The following is an 18824-nucleotide window of genomic DNA, read 5'->3' as shown; positions in this document are numbered from 1 at the left end:
GGCAAACTGTTCTGAAGTCTTGCCAAGAAAACTGCAGGGATTTGTCCAGAAAGTCACTAGGATTCAAAAATTGATTAGAAGGTGCATATACACAAACAAAAATAATTCGTCTGGTGATCAGGTTTGAATTTACACAAACGACCCTCTGACTTTACTTCATGTTCAATTATTTCAACATTTTTCTATGTCAGGTGTAGGAGATTATGAGGCTGAACCCGAGGGTGGGGTCAAATGCACCATCAGTTTGGAGTCGCTGTGTTCCCACAAGTGACCTAAGTCCAAACTCTTATCTAGCACCAATTTGCCTTGATTGTTGGTAGATCAGATTCTTGTATATAGGTAGATATAATAAACCTGAAGTGTTTTCAACTAAATTGCTGTTCCTGGTTACTTGTGCCTGACATTAAGTTCAGGAATTAAGGGGAATAGATGAATTATCTAGTAATATGTGATGTACACAAATAATAAGACTTCCGTGAAGAATTCACTAAGTTGTAGAAGATGTCTATAGGCTCTGGTAGGCATAGAATCTCTGTATGTTATTCACAGAGGATGATTCAGAGCTTCAGTTATAATTTAAAACTACTTTTTCTGGAAGCTCCCAGAATGTGAAATTGAGGCATAAGACACTTAAGGCAACTTACTGACTTTAATTGCCAATTTAATATAATGTTGGGTATTGTGTCCTTTAAAAAGAATCAACTGAATGAAATGTTGTGGAACAGTAAAGGACTAAATTAAAAGAATGTAATTATTAGGATATTCCTTGAAATTATGTGGAGTTGGACAAGTGACCCAGCCCCAAGGGTATTATCATGGGAATCAAGTGGAGCAAATGAGAGCATATATGTTACAGCATCATCACATAATGACTCAACTTCATATGTCAGGAATCATAATACCAATACTGCAGTGTCTCATTTGTACGATAGTATCATAATGCCCTTGAAGAGTATTCAGAAGCTACAACTGGTGAAAAATGTGACCGCATGGGCAGTTCTTGGGGACCCCAGACTGGCCCATGTTGCACTACTGCTCTGCAAGCTACATTGGCTACCAGTTTGCTTCCAGGTACAATTCAAGATGTTGGTTATTACCTTTAAAGCCTGTGTAGCAGAGATCTAGGCCACTGGTGGCGAACCTATGGCACGGGTGCCAGAGGCGGCACTCAGAGCCCTCTCTGTGGGCATGCATGCCGTCGCCCAAGTCCTAGGCCTTCAGCTGGGTTTTATAAAACCTTTTCGCTTTAGGCCTCCGCCGCCGTGTACAAAAAAAAAGGTTCAATCAATCAGTCCATTTCAACTTCTCGCGGGGAAAAAAAAGATCTTGCAAAGTTGGAATTGATTGAACTTTTTAGTCCCACCCAGTCTGCTGTTACCACTGCAGCCACGCCCACCCAATGGGCCACACCCATTCAATGGGCCACACCCACCTGGCACCTGACGATGCATAAGTGGGTTTTGGGTTGCAGTTTGGGCACTCGGTCTCTAAAAGGTTCGTCATCACTGGTCTAGGCTATCTGAGGAACTATCTCACCCCAGTGGGATTGGCCTGCCCCACCCATACTGGCATGCTATGGACCCTGCCAGACAAGGAATTCTGGCAGGCAGGGTCCTGGAGAAGAAGAGCCTTCTTTCCTGGGGTTCCTGTCTTTGGAATATCATACCTCCCAAGTTGAGATCCTGACTGACTTTTTGTAAGGGCCAAAAGACCTGGCTCTGCTAGCCGGCATGGGGCTCCATCGGGGGGGGGGGGATATCACTCTGGAGGTGGTTAGTAGAGAAAAGCAGAGAGAGAAAAGAGAGAGTAGTAGAGAGAAAAGACCTTCCTCTGTGGTCTTTGTGCGCTTTTCTCCCCCACCTCCCATGTTTTAATCTTTTAATGATAAGTTTTTAGTATAAGTATGATTATTGTTATTATTTTTATTTATTTATTTATTTATTATTTAGATTTATATCCCGCCCTTCTCCTCGAGAAGAGTGGCACATGAATCCATTAATCAATCAATTAATTAATTAATTAATAATACAGTGCCATCAGTTTACAGGTACCACTGCCCATCCCTCCAATATATGAGGGAAATGTCATATCCTAGTAATAATATCAGTGATCTTTTAATGTTGTTGTTGTTAGTTGCGAAGTTGTGTCCGACCCATCGCGACCCCATGGACAATGTTCCTCCAGGCCTTCCTGTCCTCTTCCATCTTCTGGAGTCCATTTAAGCTCACACCTACTGCTTCAGTGACTTCATCCAGCTACCTCATTCTCCATCGTCCCATTCTTCTATTGCCCTCAATCTTTCCCAGCATTAGGCTCTTCTCCAGTGAGTCCTTCCTTCTCATTAGGTGGCCAAAGTACTTGAGTTTCCTTTTAATGTAATTGCACAAATTAGTTTAGAGGAAAATAAGATAGAATGTTGATTCAGATTTGATGTAGGCCTGGACTGCCTTATCAGGGCACCATGACCAACTTCTCTTTTTTGCATCTCATAATGGTGGAATAGATTAAGTGGAAAACCTAATTGCTGATCTTTCCAGATTCAATATCTCCTGACAAAGAAGTCTCTATTTTAAGGATGTGAATTAAAAGTATTCTGTCCCCAGAGTGTTTCATCACTAGTTTTTTTTTCTCTTGGAAACTAAACTTGGCAGGTCTGATAAAAATAATAATAATTCTTAGCACTGTTGTCATAGAATAATTATTCCAAAGGTTTAGGAAAAGGTTGCTATATTCAACTGAATGTATTAACTTTGTCAGAAAAACCTGTATATTTTTGTTGTTTTGAATTTGCATCCTCTCATTTATTAGCTCCCCCCCCCCTCTTTTGTTTCTTCACAATTCAGAAATGATTTCCTGATTGTTTGTATGTAATTGCTTTTTAAGAACTGGCAAACAAATCAGCTAGAAAAAGTATCTTCCTGATCATGGCTGGCAGTTTTACCTTGTGTGATGTATTTCCATTTAATACTCTGTGCTTTTTTTCTTCAAAGCAACAAGCACTCTCTCTGTACTGAAATGCGTAATAGTAAGTGGTTGGGGGAACCACATTTTCAAGAGGAACATGAAAATCTATAGTCTGGGTAACTTTTGGATGTATTCAATGATTGCAAGTTTTATGTATTATAATTTTATTCCTTTATTCTCAAAATTTATAGTTACCAGATGAGCCAACAATAGATTTTATTTTTCAATATATGACTGTGAGGGAAGGTTTATGTAAATCATACAAACATTTATTTTGCAAGACTAATTTATATTCAAAATGAATTCATGCAGCTAAAGCAGAGACTTGCACAGTTTTTAGATATGAAATACGTATAAGTAAAATCATCATCATAATTTCAGAACAAGAATCTAGCTTTTGTAGATTTTGCGACATGGCAGAATCTATCCCATTATTCTGTAGTTCAAAGGTCATAGCCAATGATTGACTTAGATAGTGACTATCGCCATAGAAACTGTTTTTTCATGTGCAATTTTGAAAAAAATGTGAATTACATCAGCCAGATAATGTCATCCTAATATTTTTAATGCTGGTCTTGTTGATGAGAGGGGAGAATTAAAACACTGTTAAGTATCTGTAAATGTAATTTAGGAATATTGGGTATCTTTTTTGATAAGATCATCTATCTATGTGCATGTGAAGTTGTCAGAGCAGCACCAGGGCGATGGATTAAATACTTGAGAGAGAATTAAGTAAGTCAGAGAAAGTTTAGCTACTGCCTCATTTAGCTTCTGTTCACAGTTATAACAGTTATGGAAAAGTAACTTTGCAAGTCCTTGCATTTACCATTTTCACAGGCTTATAAAGCAAAAGAAATCTGAAGTAATACATAAGCACAGCCGTTTTTTCATGTAGTGACTACTTAAATGACTGAATTGTCGGTCCCAACTATAATTGCTAAATGAAGACTACCTGTATTTCAACTATGGTTTTTGGATGGCCACCATAGCTAGTGAGAAAAAACAGAGGAGTAGATTTGAGGGGCAACTTTTTCAGACGTTACTGCCCCAAAGATCTGTGGTTGCTAGATATAATCCCATGTGCGAAAGAATATCCACATATGCAAATGATATATTTTATAGTATCCACTAGATGTCACCAAAGGACATCTTGATTTCACCAAATGCTGGATTATTATGAATGGAATGTGTGTGCAGGTTATATATATATATTTAACAATATATAGCAAAAAGACAGATTAAGAACATCACAATTTATACCTGATATTTTTCCAAAGGAAGAGTCAGTGATTGATCTTTTCTTGTGAATAGGGAAATCTGGATCTGCCTTTCCCAAGTCAGTGCTTTACTTTTGGGGTCAGGCTGGCTGGAAAATCTGGAAAGATTGTGGAATGAAATTGACTAATTGAACATTTTCATATTTGAGAGTCAAAGCAGAACTTAATATGAACACAAAATAAAACAAATACATGCAATTTTTTTTTCAATGGTTGACAGAAAAAGCTTGAGGAAAACAATTAGCATGAGGTATCCCCTAAGTATGCTGGGTACTTTTGTCAATAAAATGATCTGTGTAGGCAGTTGATTTATTGTTCTGGGGCCTTGATTTGTGGGATTGTTCCTTCCTAATTAGCCTAATAAATAAAATATTTTTTCTGATCAGTTATTCTGTACATTTGAAAAAAAATCTGTTGCTGGGAATATCATATACTACCCTTATAAAATCTAACCAAGCTTCTCTTTTCCTGCTTCTTGTTTTCCAGATAACTGGTGTTATCCTTCTTGCTGTTGGTGTCTGGGGGAAGTTGACTTTAGGCACATATATTTCACTTATTGCTGAAAACTCCACTAATGCTCCATATGTTCTCATCGGGACGGGTACCACAATCATAGTCTTTGGACTGTTTGGTTGCTTTGCAACATGTCGAGGAAGCCCGTGGATGCTGAAACTGGTGAGGAAGTTAAATAATGTCATTCTAGAAAGCTGAAGGTTCAGGTGCAAATGTAGGCACCTGTGAAGAACAAGAGACCATAAATCACTTTATTTGTATAATTTTGTGAATTATCGTTTTTTGGAATGCTCCAAATATCATGCTTACGGAATGCCAGGTCAGAAAAAAGGGGTTTTTTTTTGCATGCAAACCTTTTTGAAAAACTATACCTAAAGATGAATTCACAGTTCAACAGTTCAGCTTTGTTCCATAATGTGCATATTTGTTGTTACTATATAACCCAAGAAATAGCTTGATTTGAAAAGAAAGATGCTGATTGCTTTAAAATCTGGGAAATAATTCAGTTCACTAATTTCTATTCTCAGGAAGAGATCAGAATCATAAAAGAGTTGTGGTGGCTTAGGTGTGTGTCCGAATATGTTAATTTTCCAGAGTAGTTTCAGATTTTGAATAAACCATGGGCTGGGTTGAAAGAATTCTGTGGAACAACTACAGTATTTTAGAAAACAGAGTAAACAATTCTAAATAATTATTGGCGATTTGTGTGTAATACATAAATTCAATTAATACAAGTTTATGAAAAGCAGAAGAACAGGGGGAAAAAATCAAATACACACTTTTGCCACTAAGCACAGGTGGCCCTCAACTTACAACAATTTGTTTATAGCATTTGAAGTTATAACAGTGCTGAAACAAAAGTGACTTACCACCAGTCCTTACATTTATGACTGTCACAATGTCCCCATGTTCACCTGATGAAAGTTCAGGCACTTGGCAACCATCGTGCATATATGAGGCTTCGGTATCCCAGGGTCACACGATTGTAATTTGCCACCTTCCCAGCTGGCTTCCAACCATCGAAGTCAATGGGGGAAGCTGGATTCACTCAATGACCGTGGCAAAAATGTCATCAAATCAGGTGTGACTCATTTAACAACTGCATCACTTAGTGGCAGATGTTCCGATCCCAATTATAGTTGTACACTGAGGACAACCTCTGTACACCTTTACATGGGTTTTCCATCACAGTTATGGGAAAAAGTAATTAATACAAGGCTTGGGGGTGGGGGTGAGTGGAGTGGGAGGGTTCTACCGGCATATCCAAATCCAGGTCATTGAGATAGCAGCTTACCTGGATAATAAACACTTTGGCTGCAATCCTATAATCTACAGAAAAGAGATCAATAAACGCATGTTGGCAGAGTTTTCTCTGGCAGCAGCTCCCAACTAGCGGCCTTGAATGAGTTCAGAATCAGAGCCAGCTGGCAGCTGCAGCTGGTGAAAACACCACAGAAATCCCTGCTTGAGTTGCCTCTATGGGACCCTGGAGACTGCAGCCACGTGGAAAGCAGGTGCCACTGATTTGTAATGGAACTATGGTTTTAGTCATCTAAAATATGTACCTTTAATTTTCAAATGCTTTTGAATAAAACTAAGTATTTATTTTAGGATTTGTTTTTTGCCAGATTGTTCAAGCCAGATAGTTTTTCTGTGTAAATGAAAGCCCCATGTAAATCATGATTCCTGTAATACTGCATTCACCTCCTTCTAGACCAGGCTCCCCAAAGTGGTCAATATTGACCCCCCCCCAAGGTTGATGAATCTCGTATGTCCCATTGAAGTTTAGAAGAAACTTTCCACACAAGAATGAAATATCATAGCATAGAACAATAATGACTTCAGAAATAACAGAGTACTAAAATACCCATGTGGTGGTATTGTTAATGTTAGGCAAGTGGCAGTTGTTCCTTTCACTTTTCAATTCTCACAACACTCTTGAAAGATATATATTACTGTTGCCCTTGCCTTTTTATAGAAGGTGAAGGGACCTGCTTTTGAATTCTCAAGTGTGGTCCCGTAAAGAACAAATATTGAGCCAAAGCCCATACAGTATAATCAGAAAAATCTGCCCCAACCTAATGGCCATAAGTTAGAAAATACGAGCGCAGCACACTCTGGAATGTTACAGATTTTGCAATCCTGTGTAACATTTTTATTTATTAGTTTGCATTAACATTTCACATTTTAGATCAACTCATATGACCAGAATGAACACAGAATAAGGGGAAGAATTGCTTTTATTCCTTGGCTTGACTATATCCAAGCGATAATCTCACAATCTTCTTGTGAAAATTGAAATTAACAAGTTATATGACTACACTGTTGGAGTGCTTTTCAGATACATACAAGGAGTCCCATAACTTTGAAAGGGACTTGGGTAGCCATAGGGCAGGGGTAGGCAACCTTGGCTCTTTTATGACTCGTGGACTTCAACTCCCAGAATTCCTGAGCCAGCTATGCTGGCTCAGGAATTCTGGGAGTTGAAGTCCACGAGTCATAAAAGAGCCAAGGTTGCTTACCCCTGCCATAGGGAGACTGAGCTTAGTTATCAGTGGCTTCTTAGTTGCTCTAAACTAGCCCAAACGTTTTAGAACTACTTTCTCCTCTTGACTAAGCAGTTCAACATGCTGCCACTCCATTCCATTTCCCGTATTTTTAAGTTTGGTTAGCCCAGCAAGAGGAAAAGAATAAATCCACCAGCGTCAACATTACCGAGCTATTCATTTCCTCAATAAAGTACCCTTTCACCAGCCCTTTACCTTTCTTTTGTGAAAAAGACAATCCCAAGGAAGCAGCCATGCACCTTTTTCACTCACGTGCTGCTTTTCTCAACAATAGGTATATAAAGGATCCTAGAAAAGTTTTCCTGTTGAGTAAGAGGCACATCCCATCACTTGAATACCTTTCTTTAACCGGATGTAATATCCTTGTTGCAGTTCTTTAAAAAAGACTCGGAGGACAGATCCCTCCCCTTTTTTTTCTAGGACTCCTATATCTGTTTTTAGTTTCTTGCAACTGAATGAGTAAACTTAAGAAAAATGGTAGTCTCATACCCCAAGGGACCCTGTTTTACTACTTTTTCATACGGTGCTGATTTTGTGCACCTAAAGTTACAAAGGGGAAATAAGAATAGCATATTAGAGTTGTTGGTTTTTTCCCCCCCAGTAATAAAACATTTATGGAATGGAAGCCCTCTTCAGTATGAGTAATCTGTTCTACACCTGTGGATGTTTCTTTTCTCTCTCTCGCTTTCTTTCTTCTTTTTTAGTATGCTATGTTTCTATCTCTGGTCTTCCTGGCTGAGCTAGTGGCTGGCATTTCAGGATTTGTATTTCGTCATGAGGTGAGTCTAACTTCCTTGTTAGTAGGTTGATGGCAACAAAGGTTGAAGCTTCTTAGGATATTGGGTATTATAATTTAGAAATAATTCAGCAACTCTGTATATTCTGGGTGCTTCTTCAATTGGCAGAAGGATATACAGGCTGTTGCTATTCTATATTTGCCTTGAAGTTAAATTTATTTCTCTGTTCATTGTACAGATTTTCTTCTGCTATTTCCACTGAACAAGTATTTGTGTAACTCAGGATTTTTAAGATGCAAGACCTAACTAAAATAGTTATGTTGCTGCTTTGAAAGTTGTAATTTCTTTACTGCACTAAAATATAATAACAATATGCCTAGAAATAGGAACAAAATAGACTTAGACTGATGAAATTAGAAGACAATTTTAATCCAAGACAGATGTGTCTTTTCCACCATTCTATATATATTATAGCATATTTTTCATAAGCCAAATGAAGACTATCTGACAAAACGATCTGATTATAATAAAGGGGGGAGTCCAAAAAGCTATTGTTGTTGTCCTGAAAGGTCTGCTTTGGTTTTCTTTCTATTTTCTTTCTTTAAAACATTCTGTCACATTCTCAAATTAAGGAACTCTTGAAATTGCTTTAGTGACATAGGACCTAGGACTGCTGTTCAGAAACACATTATCATTTCTAATTAGAAAATTACAGTTAAAAATTAATATAGGATTTATGCTTCTAAAAAGACCCAACAATTTTGTTTGGTTCCTGAAATGTTTGCTTTTTAGAAGCAGCTAAAGAACCAAACACTGAATGACTGAATATCCAGAAAAGGTGTTTTAAAATGTGGAAGCATGACATCTGCAGTTCTCTAAAACAGCCAAGTCTTTTCCTAGGTTCACACAGAAACACATAGAAACACTCAGGAAGTAAGACTCTATTCTTGGCACAGATATACAGTATACTGTTCCAGACCAGTAATCAGTATTTCCCAGAAAACCTCTCAGTTTCTCTAAGAAACTTAGATCAACAATTCTCAAAGTCTGGTCTTTCAGGAGATCCTTGAAGTCAGATAAATAAATATTTTAATATTCTAAATTTTAATTTCTAACACAGTACATATTGATGGATATAAATTCTTTGGGGTCTTCAGTCATTTTTAAAATGTAATGGGGGGCTGAGACCAAAGTGTTTAAGAACCATGACATAGATAATTCTTGCAAATAATGTGTGAAGCTGCTGTAAGGTTTGCTGGAAAGGCAGCTCAAGCTTTTCCTTCCTTCCTTCCTTCCTTCCTTCCTTCCTTCCTTCCTTCCTTCCTTCCTTCCTTCCTTCCTTCCTTCCTTCCTTCCCTCCCTCCCTCCCTCCCTCCCTCCCTCCCTCCCTCTCATTTCTATTTCTATTTCTATTTCTATTCCTGATTTCTTGAGCCTTGCAGGACTGGAAATGATTAATAAAAAGAACAAGTCTCTTAGAACTCTGTAACATTTATTACGAGAAAAATGATTAGGGCTGTGGTGGTGAACCTATGGCATGCGTGCCACAGGCGGCACGCAGAGCTGTCCCTGTGGGCATGCGTGCCATCGCCCCACAGGGACGCGGGCCCGGCTGCTCCCCTCTGCCTCTTCGCATGTGCCAGCGCTCTCACTCTCTTTCTCTCTGCACTGGGAGTCAGGGAGCAGCTGCAAGAGCTGGGTGGATCCGGGCTGGATGGTGGAGGCAGGGCTTTTTTTATATATATAATGCACGGAATGGTGTTCCGACACCTTTTTTTGAACGGAAGCTGCCAGCGCGAGTCCAGGTATGCCTCCAAGCTTCCAGAGCTCGGATCAATGGCCGCAGAGCAATTTTGCAGCCCCCAGCAGCCCGATCCGGGCTCCAGAGGCCTTTTCCAGGCCTCCAGAGCTCAGATCCATGGCCGCAGAGGCCTGTTGGACCTTTTTTTTGGCCTATCGGTGTGGAAAGCGTTCGTCTTGGTTGCGCTGGGCTTCCAAACAGGTGGCCGTACCATTTGCTGAAAAAGGGGTGGGTGGATTGTGAGAATCTGAAATACTTCATTTTAAGCTGTGTTACTGGAAGCCTTACGTGTTGCAGTTCTAAAGCAGAGGCCCTAGTAAGCTTTCTCTCTGTTCCATCAGTCCGGTTTACTCAACTAAGTATGTATATCTTTTTTTTTTACTCTTTCTGTACAACATAGCCTTCTTCCATTTTTGTAACATGCTATATCTCCATAGCATTCGCAAAATTATCTCCATAACGTTCCCTCTTTTGTGAATGCCCCATTATCTTAAACATATCCCACTTTCCCCAACTCTCCTCCCTCCCTTCTTTTCATCTTTCACGAAATTTCCTTTCTGCACCTCTGTTCTTTTCATCCTATTTCATTCCTCATCAGTTCCCCTTTCATACCTGTATTTGTACACAAATAGCAACAGGTTGTCAACCATTTATGCAGACTCAGATCTTATTGTCACAAAGTGTGTGCATGCATGAGCAAGCACACATATGCTTTATTTTTATTTTGCATGGAAACATTTGTTGTTCCATCAGAGATTCAGGAAGACACATAGCACCGTTTACAAGGATTGATGGGTAACTGCCCTTACTGCACATATTTTTTCAACATATTATAAAAACCATGTATTGTCAACAACAACAACAAAAGAAAATGCCTGCATGTTTATGTGTGTTTTTGCATTCATCAGACACTACTGTAGCTTTTGTAATTTTCACCTATTTCTTCCCATTCTCTAAAGACAATAACATTTTTTACAATGTGTATACATACCATGTCATTGGAATATGAAACACAGTGCAATGCATTGTACACTTTATATGGATTCAGACAGTTTCACCTCAGGCCAAAGGAATAAACATCACACATGGCACACAAACAATCTTCCTTCCTTCCTTCCTAGACTAGCTGAACCCTAGTCAAGACACACTGATATGAGTGCACACACAAACATATACATACACACACACAGAGACAGATATGTACATGCGCGCGCGCACACATACACACACACACACATATGACTCTGCCATTAAACATAGAAATTCTACAGGACCAATAAGCAGTTCCAAATAACCACATATATCACTAGAAACTGAGCACAAAAGTTTATAATTACTTGAAGAGTATAAGAGTATAAGAAATGAGCTTGGATGATGAGTCCTAGAATTCTCTACCTAGCAAATCTGGAAGGAAGAATCCAAGTTGGGAAAAGCTGGATAGCAATCGGACTTGGTGGAGGAAGACCTGCCATTTGTATGGCTGGTTCTTCAGGCCTTCTGGTTATCAATGAGCAACTAGCTTTTGTAAAAAAAAAATGGTACAGGTAGTCCTCTATTTACAACCACAGTTGAGCCCAAAATCTCTGTTGCTAAGCAAGACAGCTATTAAGTGAATTTTGCCCCATTTTAGGTCCTTTCTTGCCACAGCTGTTAAATGAATCACTGCAGCTGTGAAGTTAGAAACACTGTTGTTAAGTGAATCTAGTTTCCCCATTGACTTTGCTTGTCAGAAGGTCGCAAAAGGAAATCACATGACCCTGGGACACTGCAACTGTGATAAATATGACGAGTGTCTGAATTTTGATCATGTGATCCTGGGATGCTGCAATAGTTGTAAGTGTGAAAAATGGTAAGTTGTTTTTATTTTCAGTGCTGTTGTAACTTTGAAGGGTTACTATATGAACTGTTGTAAGTCGAGGACTAATTGTAGTAAGTTTCTTCTACAGTGAGCTACTCAACAGATTTATTGTCCCAAAGGCCATTAGTCCTCCATATCTGTTTTGCATCCGGTGGGCAAATGGGAAAATCATGTGGTATCTCTCAAAGAAGTGGATGTGGTTTTATGATCTGATTACCAGTTTCTGCATTAAGTATCATTCTTTTTTTTTTATGTCTGGCTCAATTTTCGCAACACATATTAATTGCCTGTCATCCATGCACACCCTGGCTATCTGAGGCAACAGTGGTGCAGCTTTCTAGTTCACAGATGCACACATCCCATCTCCCAACTCCAAACTGAAATTATTTTGCTCCGGATTAAAAACAAAATGCATCCAGTTAGTGAGAGCATTAACTCCTTTCGGTAATACATTCATGCAGATTCAAAAGAAGTAATAGTAGTAGTGAAGGCTTATTAAAAAATAGAAACTCTGCCTTATTAAGCTTGCAGCAATGTGGGGAAAGACTTGTGTAGCATAAGAACTCTGGTCTGGAATGAAGGCAGGTGGCATATGGCATTTTCCAATCTTTGCCAGCTCAAGATCAGGACTGCAGCGAGACTCAAGATGCCCTCTGCCAGGGGCACAAAAGCACACTTTGTCTTCAGAAAGACAGTGACTCTTACAGTCCTTTGGGGAAATTGAAAAGGGGGCATGGAAGGGTAAACCCCATTGCTTGACTCAGGAACTCAAATAATTGAAGAGCAAACAAGATGGAGAGGGAGATAAATGTATCCACTGACCAGGCCATTCTTTCCTTTCTTGCATTGACTTAATTTATCCCCTGCCCACCAAACTTCATTTACTCTGAAAGAGAGTAACCTATAGATGGGGGCATATGGAACAGGAGGGAGGCTTAATTCCATGCCAGCCAGCTCATCTGGCAGATTGCTAGAGGCTGTGAATTACCTGCACGATCTGGGAATTGTTCATCGGGATCTCAAAATGAGTATTGTTGGGATGCTTTGGGGTGTTCAACAGGTCCCAACTTTATGCAAGAGAGAGGATCCCAACACCCCCCCCCCCAGAGTATGAACCCTGCTTTGCTGATAGACATTTATATTTAGCCTGGTTATTGAGTTGACCTATTTTTCTGGATTTAACCAGTATAGAGGAATAATCTATATGTCGAGGAATTCGACTTTGGAAATGGTATTGAAATACACACCCTTGGATAGCAGAAAGCATTTCTGTCTCCCCCCCCCAAACTGGGATAAGAATACTTGATAAAAGCAAATTTTGGCATTATTTTACTCCAGTGGCCAATCAGATGCAGAGGGAAACTAAAACTGGACAAGAAACCAACAGTAACTCTCCATTCTGTGTATAGAAGGTGTAGTTTTGTATAAGAAGAAAAAAGATAAAATAAATAACACATGCTGGATAAACTAGTACTGTAAACTCCAACTGTACTTGCGGTGTGACAGCAGTTAAATCAGTGGTGCTACATTTCAAAGTTACAGTTAGAGTACTCGGATTGCAGCTGCTTTCTTACAGGTATGTGGAATGGCGTGGGACCCACAGGTTTTGCAAAGTGAAGAAAGGAAGTTGGTTACAGCTTATTAGGAAAGATAAAATAGACAACTGAGAATGCTTTATTGACCATTCTTCATCCAGATTTTATATCAGTTGCATCTGCTAATACAGGTGTTCTGAGACACTCTTCTGTTTTAACTTTTTTTCCTTATCGCTTCTTGGAGTTTTCATCCTGCTTTCGTGAGAGGGCAGCGTTTGGGAGGGGGTGTAGCTGCCCCCTTCCCCCAAGCCATCAGCTGAGCAAGATGCCCGCCTGCCCACGCTCTTCCCCCTGTCTGAGGCTTTCGTTGTCATGAGCATTTCTGTTGAGGATTGGCGGGGGGGCTGTTTGGTTTTTATTCCCCTCCCATCTGCTGGGTGGTTGCAGCAGGTTTTGATCTCTTCTGTCTTGCCTTGCCTTGTCCCATGGCAATGGCACCCCTGCCCTGACCCCTCCCTCGCCTCGCCTCACCCCGCAGGATGAGCCTCCTGCCCACTGCCCCACCTGCCAGAAACCCCCTGGATCTCCCCTAACCCTGCCTGGCCCCCACAGGCATCCCTCCCCAGGAGCAACATTGAGGTGGCCACGCCCAGCCTGGCCACACCCACCCACGCTGCCATGACTACCATAGCCATGCCCACCCAGTGGGCCACGCCCACCCGGCACCCGGTGATACATAAGTGGGTTTTGGGTTGCAGTTTGGGCACTCGGTCTCTAAAAGGTTTGCCACCATTGGGTTAGAGTTACCACACAAGAATTCTGATTTTCATAAGGGCCTCTCTATATCATCAATCAGGGCAGGAGTATTTTTTCTAATGCCATTACAGTGAAGAGATCAGGGAAGAGGAGGGCAGACCTGCTGTTTTTTTTTTTTTTAAAGGCATGGCAGCCTCATTCAGTTTCTTTTTAAATAATTGCTTCTCCCTTTGTCAGTCAGGATTTTGGCTCTCACACTACCAAATGTGAGATTTAATTTTCATTTTTCTGTGGTTGCACCAATATAGGGAACTATTGAATGTTCAGTGATGACTTATATTACTCTTTAATATTTTTTTCAGGAGGAATGACATGAGAAATATAGCTTTGATTTTTTCATCTAAAAATCATGTTTCCTCACTATTGACACTGGGTAGGAGAAAACTCACTAGAAAGTTAATTGGACTGTTGCCTCATGCAGTTTATCCCATTGTCTCAATTTCCTTTTAGATCAAGGACACTTTCCTTAGGACATATACTGAAGCCATCCAGAATTACAATGGAAATGATGAGAAGAGCCATGCAGTGGATGATGTACAACATAGTGTAAGTTTAGAGCTGCTGAACTGAAAATCAGTGTTTGGATTGCAGTATGAAAGTGTAGATAGGTGTTGGGGGTGTTTTTTATGGATTCAGTAGAATCAACCATACTTGTCATTTTTCTGGTTCGGGATATTTTACCCAAATGATTTACATTCAGGAAGTCCCAGGGCAGCTACTGTCAGTTATATCTGGTAATATTGGAATAGAGAGCCCAGGGATCTGATTATACTCTCCTACAACACAGAGGTTTTTTTTGTGTGTGAGAACTGTTTGAATATTCTCTCCAACTACCTATGAACTTCATTGCTTTCAGGCACTTAGATTTCCACAGTATTGGAGTAAAAATAGACTTTTATATAATTCTTTGATGAAAATGTAGGAAGGTAATCATGAAATTACATTTGTAAAGACAAAACTTCGCATTTTTTTTTTCATTTCTCAGTTTTTACCTGCTTTGAAGTTTAGATTGTAAATTTCTCTAGACAAGAATCTTGTCTTTTGCCTTTGGGTCATCATTCTGACAATTTATGACCATTTATGATACTATAATAATAATTTCTTGACTATGTTTTCAGAAAGGAGATTTCTTTTCTCTTTCTCTTTTTGGACTATAAATAGTTTATTTGTTTGGAATGTTTTGAAGTCAAATGCATAAAACTTTCCCAGTTTTGTAATTTTTCTTTCCTTTTTCTCATCCTTATTAGCTGAAGTGTTGTGGTGTCCAGAACTACACCAACTGGAATACTAGCCCTTATTTTAGTGAACATGGAATTCCCCCAAGTTGTTGTATGAATGCGAGTGACTGTAATTCTATGGACCTGCGTAACATCACTATTGCTCCTACTAAAATAAACCAGAAGGTATGGTTCATTTCAGGCTTTCAGAATAAGGTATTTAATGCATACATACATACATGTATTTCTCTATCTGTTATGCACACTGTTTTGTGACCCTGTCTTTGGTTATTGATCATTGAGTAATATCAAAAGTAAATCAAATAAATAAATGAAATTAATGTTTAATTAATTAAATAATGAAACATGTTTCTGGGGGATTGGTAACAATCTTATCCTGGTCATGGCAAGTGTTCTAATGATGTTTTCCAGGTATTAACAGAAAAAAGATGCTTTCCACACAGCTCCATTAATAAACTTTCTAAGAGATTTCTGAACTAACTTCCCATATCTATTATGACTATAAATTTTTAAAAAATCACCCTTTTTACGTCCCTGTAATCCACTTATTCGGGATAGAGTTGGAGAGACAGGATGGAGCTGAGCGTTTACTGGCAGATGGCCTTCCTGACGCCATGCAAAGTTTGCAGCAGATATTTTTTCTTTGCGCCCTAAGAGAGAAACATTTGCTGCTACCTAGGATTGAACTCTCAACCTTCCAAGTGGAAGGCGAGCATCTTCACCACTGGACCACCACAACTACTCCTATTATGAATACAAACATCCCCATAAAATTATTGCTTAAAGCAAAGAATTCAGCAAATAATTCAAATCTATTAACAGCTGCTCAGTGCAAATGACAAATCTATTTGAATCTATTTATGACAATTTTCATGGCTGTCTAATATTAGTTTCCACCTCCTTTTTAAATTCATCATTTGGGACATGTATCACATGTTACGTGCTGACAGTCAGTGTAAATGTAGAAAACAGAATAAATAACCAGAACCTATTCTTTATTAGATATGTTTTATTACTTGAGATATGTTTGAATATTAGTAGTTTGGGTTGGTAGCTGGGCTGTTGGTTTGATCTCCGGGCTTGGTAATTAGGTTGCAAACGTTTCGTTTCCGTTTGGGGGGACATCTTCAGTGCAGTTTGAATTGTGTTTGGTTTGTTTGGAATGTTGTTTCCGGTATTTCAGTTGAAGTAGCTCTCTCGTTCTCAGTGGTTGGTAGGCGGGGTTGATGTCAATAAGGTCTGTTCACTGATTGGGTGGTGGAGAAACAGGTCTTGACGAATTCTCTTTCTCTCCTTGACTTTGCTTGGGTCATAACTGTGGTCCCAGTTAGATTGAACTTGTGTCCTTCTGAGTCCTCATGGACGGACATGAGGGACAATGGGTCGTGTCTTTTGTTAGCCAGGGAGTGCTCATGCAGTCTGATAGATAGCTTTTTTCCTGTTTGGCCCACATAGTTCTTTTCACAGTTGTTACACTGGACTTGGTATATGATGCCTGATCTTTGATTTGTTTCTGTTGGCTCTTTAGGTTTGATAGAGTCAGTCTGAGAGTTGAGGCTGGTTTGTGGGCTACTGTGAGGTCGTGTTGGCATAGTAGTCTTGCTGCCATCTCTGAAATGTTTTATATATAAGGAATTGTGAACTATGTGAGCCAAACAGAAAAAAGCTATTTACCAGACTGCACGAGCACTCCCTGGATATCAAAAGACACGACCCATTGTCCCTCATGTCTGTCCATGAGGACTCAGAAGGACACAAGTTCAATCTAACCGAAACAATTATAGCTCAAGCAAAGTCAAGGAGAGAAAGAGAATTCCTTGAAGCCTGGTTTTCCACCAATCAATCAGTGAACAGACACATTGACATTGACTCCGCCTACCAACCACTGAGAGCAAGAGAGCTACTTTAACTGAAATACCGGAAGCAACATTCCAAACAAACCAAACACAATTCAAACTGCACTGAAGATGTCCCCCTCCGAACAGAAACGAAACGTTTGCAACCTAATTACCAAGCCCGGAGATCAAACCAACAGCCCATGTTTTATTACTATATGATATTGTACAGCTTTATGGAATTCATGTTGCAGAAAGAACACAGAAAAAATTGCCACAAATCAAGGTTTGTAAACATTGTTGCATCTTAAAATGTATGAAAACTAATGGAATGACTAAATATGTAGAAAACTTTGTTTCATGGCACATACAACATACAAAGCCATTAGGCTTGGTTTTTACAAAAACATATTTTCTTCAGTGCTAAGGTTTACAGTAGAGCAGAGGTCCTCAACCTGTGGGCCGCGGCCCACTACCAGGCTGTGGCCTCTTGGCCACCAGGCCGCGTGAGTGGCTGGCCCTGGTGCTAGGCGAGCGGTGAGCCTCTCTCTGGCACTAGCAACCTCATTTGCGGAGCTTGCATGCTCCCAACCCCGTTCACTCGCACGTGCAAACGTATGCAGCCATATTTACATGTGTGCACATGCGTGCATAAAGGTGCCTGTCCCTCCCTTTCCCACCGGGCTGCCAACCCAGAAAGGTTACTGACCCCTGCAGTAGAGGGAGCAAATCAACTCAGAAAGAATAGATTATTGAACTCTACAAAACTTTCAAAAAAGAGCATTGAATGTTGATGCATTAGATACAGTATAAATATCATGTTATATCACTTCAGTATAATGATAGGAGGAAATCAAATTACAGAATGGGGCACCCCCACTAAAAACAACAACAGTGTGAGCCTTTATCCTCCTCACTTTGCAGTCACAAGATTATCCAGGAAAAATAATCATGCAAGTATCCCCAGTGCCAACCCATGTAAAACCAGTACTTCAAATTGCACTAAGAATCAAAGAGGAAGCAGTACAAGACAAAATATGTGATTTTCTCATGCCAGTCTGTATCAGCCAGCATTTAGGGTCCCACATTCTCGACCAACTATAAGCTTCCAGGTCATCTTGAAAGGCAGCCCAATATATAACATACTGCAACAGACATTTGCTATTATAAATTAGACTAATTTCATGTCGAGTTACATTCGCTCACACTCTCAGAATTCTTGGTTTGGTTACCAAGAAGCTAACTGGTTGAAGTTATAAGATATTTTGGAGGGTACCAGCTCTGAGAAATCTGGTTGGGTGTATGCTTCAGTTACTTACCAAACAATTTAAGTATTATTGATGCAATGGTTTTCATCCTTAGTACGTTTCAGAAATATACTGTGATGAAGCTGGTTTCTTGTCTTCTAAAATATTAATAAGACAATTAGTCATCTAACGTGAAATAAGGTGCGAGTACGTTAATTAGAAAATGTTAACAGAAGAGATATTTTATCAGGTAATTTTGCTGTTAATTTTTCAACAATTGTAGTGAGAATATGCAGTGGGGACAGAATAATTAAAGAAGTATTTTAAATCATTCTCGATTGTGATGAATTTCAGAAAAGTTATATCTCTACAATATGGGAAGATTATAAATGAATATAATTATTTAGATATATTGATACTGTATATTTCTTCTACC

General features: G+C 39.5%; 1 protein-coding gene across 1 annotated transcript in view; it reads left to right on the top strand.

The window, feature by feature from the left end:
* Positions 1 to 18824, top strand: part of TSPAN7 (tetraspanin 7) — a 100675-nt gene that overhangs the window by 69305 nt on the left and 12546 nt on the right. The window contains exons 2-5 of the mRNA XM_015814916.2: positions 4728 to 4916; positions 8026 to 8100; positions 14519 to 14614; positions 15316 to 15471. Of these exons, the coding sequence (XP_015670402.1) occupies positions 4728 to 4916; positions 8026 to 8100; positions 14519 to 14614; positions 15316 to 15471 (516 nt within the window). The remainder of the gene's footprint in view (positions 1 to 4727; positions 4917 to 8025; positions 8101 to 14518; positions 14615 to 15315; positions 15472 to 18824) is intronic.

This window comes from Protobothrops mucrosquamatus, unplaced genomic scaffold, assembly GCF_001527695.2.
Source record: "Protobothrops mucrosquamatus isolate PMUCROS unplaced genomic scaffold, P.Mucros_1.0 scaffold294, whole genome shotgun sequence".
Taxonomy (NCBI): domain Eukaryota; kingdom Metazoa; phylum Chordata; class Lepidosauria; order Squamata; family Viperidae; genus Protobothrops; species Protobothrops mucrosquamatus.
Note: the sequence above shows the minus strand (reverse complement) of the source record. Positions and strands in the feature narration are given on the sequence as shown.